The sequence below is a fragment of the Dama dama genome, chromosome 13 (assembly GCF_033118175.1).
Source record: "Dama dama isolate Ldn47 chromosome 13, ASM3311817v1, whole genome shotgun sequence".
Taxonomy (NCBI): Eukaryota; Metazoa; Chordata; class Mammalia; order Artiodactyla; family Cervidae; genus Dama; species Dama dama.
Window position 1 is genome coordinate 76961448 of NC_083693.1, and position 9945 is coordinate 76971392.

Consider the following 9945-nt stretch of genomic DNA (forward strand, 5'->3'; position numbering starts at 1 on the left):
CTGCCTGATGGACTAGGGGATTGTGTAATGCGACTTTTCCAAGAGGCGGACATTGTTCCAGGACTGCTGTGGCCACCGCTTCTACCGGCCAGGGTTGGCCATGGGGTTCCACCACCCACTGACCTTTCCACCTCCCCCCTTTCCCTGGACATGGCCAGAGCCGGAGCGGAGGAGGATGGGGGTCCATCAGGGCGTGTCTCACACACCCACCGGGAGCTGGCCCCTCCGGCTACCACAGGACAGCACGCATGGGAACAGAGACACTTGCATGTTGCCCCAGACTGCATTTCAGGAGGCAGGGTGGGCTCCGTCATCCCTCCGTCGTCCCACCACCCAGGCTGCTATTGAGGAGACAGAATGACCTGGGAGCAGTGTGGAGGGGCCCTTGGGGTGGGGAGGGCCTCTCGGCCCACTCTGGTGTGCGTCAGACAGAGCTTCTGGGATGGGGCGGGGGTCTGGAACCCCATGCTTGTAGCAAGAACTGTGCTCTCTGTGGGACCACTCCCCTTCTGTGAAGGTCACAGTGCAGTGGACTTTCAGGAGACTGAGGGTCCGTCCCCACAGGTATGGAGGGGACATGTCTGAGAGCTTCAGGACCAGAGAAAATCCAGACCCTCCCTAAGAGCTGTCCTCACCCCCAGGGCCACTGTTTAGCCATACTGTTAGAATGGCTAAAACCCACCAGTCTTGCAATGCCCACTGCTGACCAGTGAGGAAGACAATGGAAAAGCTCATCATTGTTGTGGAAAGAAGGTTGACCCGTCAGTCAGCTCGGCAGGCGGTGTGGTAGTTTCGAAGAAAGGTAGCATGGTTTTACCCTTTTCATGCTATTTGTGAGGTTCTCGTGGCAAGGACCCTGGAATGGGTTGCCATTTTCCATAAAGAAGGCTGAGCAGCAAAGAGTTGATGCTTTTGAACTGTGCTGCTGGAGAAGACTCTTGAGAGTCCCTTGAACAGCAGGGAGATCAAACCAGTCAATCCTAAAGGAGATCAACCCTGGATAGTCATTGGAAGGAATGATGCTGAAGCTCCGCTACTTTAGCCTCCTGATGTGAAGAGCTGACTCATTGGAAAAGACCCAGATCCTGAGAAAGATTGAGGCCACAAGGAGAAAGGGGCGGCAGAGAATGAGGTGGTTAGATAGCATCACCAACTCAGCGGACATGAGTTTGAGCAAACTCCAAGAGGTAGTGGAGGACAAGTGGCCTGGCGTGCTGCAGTTCACGGAGCTGACTTAGCGAATGAGCAATATCAGCAGCTTTATCCTGAGATCGGCAAGCATGCTTCTCGGTGTCTTCCTGAGTGACCTGAGGCGCGTCCACACAGTGCACACGAACGGCTGGAGTAGCTTCACCCGTGACTGCTGAGACTGGAGGCACGCACGGCGTCCTTTCCCAGAGAAAGAGCGGGCCGCCTGTGGGCCACACACGCAGGGGAAGAGTAGAAGAAAGAGCGATCGAACCCTGAAGGGTCATCTAGGAACCTGTTCTTCTCAGTGGATGGAAACTTCATGTGTCATGAAACTAACCATTTGACACCAAACAGGTGAGCAGTCACCTCCTCTCTCTGGGCCCTGAAGGCTCCCATCAGCCCTCTCAGTGGCTGCCTGCTCCTCACTGGTCATGTCACTCACTCGGAGAAGCCTTGCTCTCCTTCAATGTGAGAAAGCTGCTCCATCTGTGAACTCAGGTGCCTGTGCACTAGGTGGTGCGCGCGGCAAGGAACCCGCCTGTCAGTGCAGGAGACGGAGGAGGGGAGGGCTCCGTGAAGCACAGGCTGAGTCAAGGTTGTTGGGAGAAGTAAGATCCCTGGGTCGGGAAGATGCCCTGCCCAAGGAAATGGCAACCCTCTCCAGTGTTCTTGCCTGAAAAACCCCATGGACAGAGAAGCCTGGCGGGCTACAGCCCAGGGGGTCTCAGAGAGTCAGGTACAACTGAACACGCATGGAGTCTCATTTCTTCCTGTGGTTCATGTTTTGTCTTATGTTTTGTAGTTTTCAGGGCACATGTCTCTCCTTGCCTTGGTTAAATTTATTGCTAGGCATTTAATTCTTTTTGATGCAATTTTAAATGGAATAGTTTCTTAATTTCCTTTCTGGAATGTCCATGGCTGGTGTGAAAGAACCTTACATGCATTTGGCGAACTGAGAGAAAGCAGTCTTAAAGGCCTACATATGGTATGAGTTCATTTATAGGCCGTTCTGGAAAGGGGAAAACTATAGTCAGGACAGGGCTTCCCAGGTGGTGCAGTGGTAAAGAATCTGCTTGCTAAGGTAGGAGACACAAGAGACGTGGGAAACACGGGTTCAGTCCCTGGGTGGAAAGGATCCTCTGAGGGAGGAAATGGCAACCCACTCCAATATTCTTGCCTGGAAAATCCCATGGACAGAGAAGCCTGGTGGGCTACAGTCCAGGGGGTCTGAACGAGTCAGACCCAAAGGAGCACCCGTACACACACACACATAGGATAAACCTGTCAGCGGATCCAGGAATTGAAGGGAGGGCACTGGATGGGTGAAGCGTAGGTGATTGTTAGGGGTGGTGAAGCTATGCTGTATGACCTGGGACGGTGGACCCACGATATCATGCCCTTGTCAAAAATCGTGGAGCTTGTTGGCATGAAGGATGAACCTAACATGCACATGTACAACATCATTTAGGAGGTCCTGATTCTCAGGATGAAATATAGACTGTAAACAATGTCTACTGACATTACACAGCTTACAACAGCATGCTGAAGGTGGTGGGATCTGTGGGAACTTTCCCAACATGTGGGGTCTGTCAGGCTGAGGGTGGAGGAGTGCTCACCAGGCTGAGCCTCGACAATGACCCCGTGTGTCTATGCGGACAGTGCTGACCACTCAGAACACTGCGTGTGCATACTGGGACCCGAGCACTAGGTACCAGATGGCACGTGATGGGAACCAGGCTTCTCGCTGTTGTGTGGGCAGTTCCAGATGCCAGAGAGGAAGGCTAGAGAGGTCCGTGAAGCTTTGGGCTAGGGGTGGATGCACCACTGTGTTTGAAAGTTCAGTCTAGTACCGGCAGAGAAGACTAGATTCAGGAATACTGCTAGACACCAGCGTGTACCTGGTGCGGGACACTGTTACAGATTCCCTAGCTCTGCTAGCCAAGCAGCCATCGTCAGCACAGCTGCATGGGAACAACTATCCCTAAACTCCTGGTTTCTGATAACTTCTCACAACCGAGGAAAGCAGAATTGCTTAGAGAAATGGCTAATTCCAGGTCTGGGATAGGGAGTGTGCAAGACAACGCTGGATAGGGAGTGTGCAAGAGAACACAAAACCACACAGGAATTTCAAAGGGCTACAGGCACCAACCCCAAAGTTTAGCCAACCCCAGGCTAAAAGTGGAACAATTTGAACAAAATCAAACATCATGTTGCTCTAGTGGTAAAGAACCCACCTGAAAATACAGCAGATGTAAAAGAGATGGGGTTGATCCCTGGGTCGGGAAGATGTCCTGGAGGAGGGCATGCAAACCCACTTTTGCCTGGAAATTCTCATGGACAGAGGAGCCTAATGGGCTACAGTCCATTGGGTGGGAAAGAGTCAGACATGACAGAAGTGACTAGCATGCATGAATTAGGACAAAAGTGATTTAAAATCAGTAAGTTCCATGAGCTAAAAATAGCGTTTGTTCCATGAGACAGTCAGGAGACATGGCTGAACACCAAGAGGGTGCTCACAGTGGCTTCTTTATTCATCAGGGAATATTCTGTATATTCCTTAGATGTATTGTGCTCTCTCATTGAAAGATGAGTCCGCGTATAAACTTCTGGTGGATCATACCTTAAAAATAAAACTGAGGATATCAAGTAGGGATTGTTTTTACTAGTAAAAGCTTTCCTTTAGTATGTGGCCTCTATCTAACATAGAACTGCCCAAATGACAGAATCTACTGCAACTACTAGAGCCTATCAGTTAGTGAAGGGAAGAATGCCCTGTTGGTGCTCAAAGAGATGACAGCTCACTCATAGCACTATTCATAGTTTCTCCATGGAAATTCAGTGGGACCCCGCACCCCAGGTTGATATAGAAGGTGAGTTTGATGACACCACAGACATAGATGCAGGAACACAGGTGACACAAACTTTTCACCTTCCTGCATCTCTGCACGGTGTCAGCAGACTCAACTTCTATCCCAGGCTGGCGTGGAGGTCCCGCTGCGTCTCCATGGAGAGAACTATGGCTGATGCTGTGAGTGAAGTGTCAGTTCAGTTCGCACCACCTAGGGGGGTTCTTCCCTGGCTCTGGGTTTACACACCTTGTTGTCTGAGTCCAGCATGCACTTACACTGCTGACCACTGGCTAGCTCGTTCACTGGCCCTGTGCTGAGCCGCATTGCTGAGTCACGCAGAGCCTCTCCTGTGGACTCAGCCGGCTTACACCAAGTGTCCAGAGAACGGACATAAGTGACAAGAGGAAGCGACCCCAAGAGACTGCGCCTTTCGTGCAGTGGGGATATGGTCCCCTTCCCAACACACCATTCTGCCCCAGAGGCTGAGTAGGCACCTACAGAGTCATGAATGCAGAGAAGTTCCCCAGGGAAACTGCTACAAGGAGAGGAAGCCCCAGGTCCTGACAGGAGACCAGCTGTCAGTCACCATCTGCACCTGCACCTGCACAACACCACTGTGTGTCTCCAGCACCCGCTCGTGGTCATGGAGCCCCCGGAGGGTGACTTGGGTCTGGGCTGACACTGACTTCCCCTCACTGTGTCTCCTGCAGAGTGAGACATGGCCGTGTCCTCAGTGGTCACAGGGCTCAGCTGCAGGGAGAACTGGTTCTTGGACGTGTCCCTGCAGATGGAGGTGTGGTTCTTGATGGAGGGGCTGTAGTGAGTGTCACCATTATAATATATGCACCCTGTCCACTCTAACCCTTCCCTGGGGGCTGGCAGATCCAGTTCCCACCATAACCACTGGTGATGGAGTAACAAGAGGCGGAGCAGGTGAGGGAGAGGGTCAGTGAGGGCTTCAGCAGTTCTGGGCCCGACTCCTGCAGCTGCACTGGGACAGGTCACCTGGGGACAAGGAGAGTCAGTCCCTGTCAGTGGCCTGCAGTCACAACCATCCCCACAGACCCGTGCCTGAACCTGAGACCCTCACCTTGGGGACCTGTCACCAGGCAGAGGAGACCCCACAGCCTCATCTTCTGCACCACAGCTGTGCCTTCCATGAGACCTCAGCCCAGTCTGAGCAGAGAGGGTTGAGCTCCCACCACCCAGGGGTGGATTTTACCCTGGAGCTTGAAGAGGAATTTGCATTGAGGAGCTCTAGTCCTGTGAGTCCAGAGAGGCTGTGGTCACACTCACCCTGGTCATCCCAGGATCCCCATGGGCACCCTCTGAATTTACATGGTTGGAAAGCAAGGGTGGGAAAGCACTGGGTCTACCAGATGGCTTGGAACCAGATCCAAGGGCAGGTCCCCCTTTCTGAGCCCAGGGTCTCCGTCCTGACGGCCCCCTGCCCCTCCCCCGTCTCAGCTCAGCTCCTCGTCCTCAGTCCGCGGGTCTTCCTCAGGGCTGAGCCCAGCACAGCTCCTGCTTCCTTACTCTGCACCAGTGACGGCCACTGTGATGGGAGTGAGCACAGAGGGAGGTGGGCTCCATGCTGACCCCACGGACAAATCCTCCTGAGGACCTCTGTATTTCCCCTTTTGAATGATCCAGACAGAAGCTCAGAATGGGGTGTGGACTTCAGGTAGTTAACAGTTTTGAAATGAACGTCAGAGTCAAGTGTTTTACTGAATTCTTTAGAAAGAAGAAAAATGAAGGAGAAAAAATTTTAGCTGTTGACTATTATGTTTCTGTGTTCGTGTGTGTGTGTGTTTGCATAAAGATATCCTTACTTCAAGGAAAAATTAAAATAAAACACAGTTGTCTGAGAGTGACATAAACCATAGCAAAAATATCAGGACACATAAGAGGGTCTGTGGCTTAGCTCCTGGGCAGGAGCAGTAAAGAACAGGTTCTGAAGAGAATCCCCTCCAGGCCCTCCAGCCCCCAAAGCCTCTTCTGCACCTGCTCCTGGGCTCGGCTTTCTACTGAGTCCCGAGCGCCCCCTGGTGGTCCTGGGCGCCCATGCAGGGAGGTTTCTGTCTGGGCTCTCTCTGACTTCCCCTCACTGTGTCCTTTGCACAGTAATAGACGGCCGGGTCCTCAGGTGTCACGCTGCTCAGTGAGAGAGAGACTTGGCTCTTGGAGGTGTCCCTGGTGATGCTGAGCCGGGATTTCAGGGCTGGGTTATAGCCTGTGCTTCCACCGCTGCATATAACACCAACCCACTCCAGCGCCTTCCCTGGAGCCTGGCGGACCCAGCCTACAGCATAGCTGCTTAGTGAGAATCCAGAGCCAGCGCAGGTGAGGGAGAGGGTCTGTGAGGGCTTCACCAGGCTGGGTCCCGACTCCTGCAGCCGCACCTGGGACAGGACCCCTGTGGACAGAGAGAAGCACGGTGACTCACGGGCTCAGAGGCCGCTTCCCCACGTGCCCATGTCTGATCCAGAGACACTCACCGCTGGGAGCTGACAGCACGAAGAGGAAGGTCCACAGTGGGCTCATCTTCGAGCAGATGAGAGTCACCGCTCCTGAAATCTCTTCAAGCCTGAGGAGGAGCCTGAATTTAAGTGACCTGGTGCTTTGTTTCCAGCCTGTGGCCTGAGTGGATATTTGCATGTGGGAGGGGCCTCTGCGTGAAAACCAGAAGGTAGTGAAGGGAGGTCCCTTGTCTCTGGGGCTCCCCCTGTGAAAGGGGGTGCTGACTGTGCCCTCAGAGAACTCAGCCACCCCTGGGGTCCCCCTCCCCTTATCTGGGGTCTTCTGTGTCCAGGAGTGAAAGGATGTGGAAGGGCTGGTCAGGAAAAAAGATGTGGTAAAATATCAAGCATAGGTTTGGGGAAGACAGTAATTGCAGGGAGGTTCATCTTTTGTCAAATATACACTGCAGATTCAAGGTCTACATAATTGTCAGAACTCTTATTTATCGTTCTTTTCTGCATTGGCTTATGTTCATGAACAGGATATTAAAACATTGGAGCGAAAATGTATGTGATAATTGCATTTAACTCAACGAAAACTCAGTACAATTTAAATTTTATCAAAACTCAAAAATGGTTTATTATTTCCCTTAGCTGGTGAGACCATTTCTTCATCTGAACAGTTTAAAATCAAGAGTTGCTCTGGAAGTGGTGTTGTTCATATGTGCTAACCCTGCAGTTAACTTTGTGGACAAAGTAGACGTTTCTGCTGAGAAGCCCGTCTTCCCAGCATGGCTGACTTGCCCAGTGGGCTGTCCCACATTGTCCTGTGCACAACTGAGTGTCTGCAGGAGCTTGTGAACCTCAGGACCCCCACCCTGCGTGTGGTCATTGAGGACCCCAAGGCTACCGAGGACTGAGGACAGAGCGCCTGGGAGCTCCTCAGTGCTCCAACATGCTGGGCAGGTGCCCTGCTCACTCTGCACAGACTCCCTCCTCCTCCAAGTGCTTATTTCTTCCTCTCTGTGTCCCTGCAGTGAGATGGGAGCTCAGGGAACATAGTCCCCACCACAGTGGTGAGAGGACATGCATGGCTCATGGAGGTAAACCTTCAGAGTGAATGGCGTGCAGAGTGTGATGGTGGCATGGTCAGAGGAAAGCTCCTCCTCAGGAAGCAGGTTCCCTTGAAACCCCCACTGAGAGCAGCTTTCCCGAGCCCAGGGTCTCGGTGTCCTGGACTGAGCCTGAGGTCCTCTGAGTCAGCAGTGCTGGAGAGCAGAGCTCAGCTCCCCTGTCTCCCTGTGGCCCTGAGGCTGTGGCCTCGCACCTGCATTCCGGCTGTGAGCATGTAGACTGGGGATGACGGCCGTCACCGCGTGTCTGGACTTTAGGTGGGTTTTCTGGGGGTGGTGAGTGCTGCCATCAGTGGTGCTATCTCTCCTGGAACCAGGAACTACCACCGTCTCTCCACATCTCTGACTAACACCCTATATATGCAACCCATTCCACTCTGGCCCTGAGATATCACACATGTGGGTCTGGAGCAGGTCAGCTCTCCCTAAACCCAAAGTTCTCACCTGTACACTGACTGGGTTACAACCTGTTGAATATGAAACACCCTTTCTAGTCAGGGTTTTGGTTTTGCTGTTTTGCACCAGGACAGCTTCTGTGCCTGATCCTGTTTCCTGCCACCTGATCTTGCTTTTGGGAGTGGGTTCACCTAACTGGGTCTGTGACCTTTGTGGGGGTCAGGCCTCCAAGAGGTTTGAGATTTGCCTGATACATGGCAAGGGGGAGACTCTTGAGGGTGATTACAGGATGGTGGGCCTCTGGTGTCCAGGTCACTGAGCTTCTGATGTGTCCTTATTCCTTGGCTCAACACCTTCTTCCATCTTCAGAGTCAGTCTTCAGGGGTCTTGTGCTGCATCACCCTAACAGGCATTCCTATCTCAAGCTTCAATTTCTAAGAATCCTGTAACTGCATTGGGCCTTCCTGAATAATCCAGTAAACTTTTCCATCACAAGAGCCTGAAGGACTCTAGACTGCATTCCCAAACCCATTGCAGTCTGTCTACTATGGGCTTGTTATGTTTAAGGCATTAGAAGGAGAGTGCTGAAATAATGGAGAAGACTCTTGAGAGTCCCTTGGACTTCAAGGAGAGCAAATCAGTCAATCCTAAAGGAAATCAACACCTAATATTCTTTGGAGACCCTTATTCTGGGAAAGACTGAAGGCAGGAATAGAAGGGGTCAGGATGGGATGGGATGCCTGACAGATGATGGGATGGTGGGATGGCATCACCAGCTCAATGGACATAAGTTTGAGCAATCTCCGGAGTTGGTGATAGAGAGTCTGGTGTGGTGCAGTCCCTGGGGTTGCAAAGAGTCGGACATGACTGAATGACTTAACTGACCTGAACTGAGAGGACATTCCATTAAAAACGGAAGAATACTCAAAAAGTGCACTCAAATCATTATCCAGTGTAGACGACATCTTGGGTAAATCAAAGTTCAGTGAATTTAAGAAAACTGAAGTTTTATTGAACAACTTTTTCTACCACAATGATATGAGATTAGATCAGTTACAGAGGAAAAAAAAACAAACAAACACAGGGAGGCTAAAAATATGCCACTAAATAATCAATGATGGGCACAATAAAGGACAGAAATGGTACGGACCTAAAAGAAGCAGAAGATATTAAGAAGAGGTGACAAGAATACACAGAAGAACTAAGCAAAAATTATCTTAATGACATGGATAACCTCGATAGTGTGATCACTCACCTAGAACCAGATATCCTAGATGGCAAAGTCAAGTGGGCCTTAGGAAGCATCACTACAAACAAAGCTAGTGGAGGTGATGCAATTCCAGCTAAACTATTTCAAATTATAAAAGATGATGCTGTTAAAGTGCTGAACTCAATATGTCAGCCAATTTGGAAAATTCAGCAGTGACCACAGGACTGGGAAAGGTAAATTTTCATTCCAATCCCAAAGAAAGGCAATGCCAAAGAATGTTTGAACTATCACACAATTGCACTCATTTCACATGTGAACAAGGTAATACTCAAAATCCTTCAAACTAGTCTTCAAGAGTATGTGAACAGAGAACTTCAGATATATGGGCTGGGTTAAGGAAAGACAGAGGAACCAGAGATCAAATTACCAACATGTATTGGATCATAGAAAAAGCAAGGGAATTCCAGGAAAACATCTACTTCTGCTTCATTGACTATGTTAAGTCTTTGACAGTGTGGATCACAAGAAACTGTGGAAAATTCTTTAAGAGATGGGAATACCAGACAATTTACCTGCCTACTGCGAAACCTGTATGCAGGTCAAGAAGCAACAGTTAGAATTTTAAATGGAACAACAGATTGGTCCAAAATTGGGAAAAGAGTATGTGACGGTGCCACTCTGCCTTTTTAACTCACACAGAATGCATC

At 50.7% G+C, this 9945-nt stretch overlaps 1 gene segment (V, D, J or C); it reads right to left on the reverse strand.

The window, feature by feature from the left end:
* Positions 1 to 5749: 5749 nt before the first annotated feature.
* On the reverse strand, positions 5750 to 6648 carry LOC133068321 (immunoglobulin heavy variable 4-59-like). The segment is given in 2 exon segments: positions 5750 to 6456; positions 6539 to 6648. Coding segments are annotated over 2 exon segments (438 nt in total).
* Positions 6649 to 9945: the final 3297 nt, after the last annotated feature.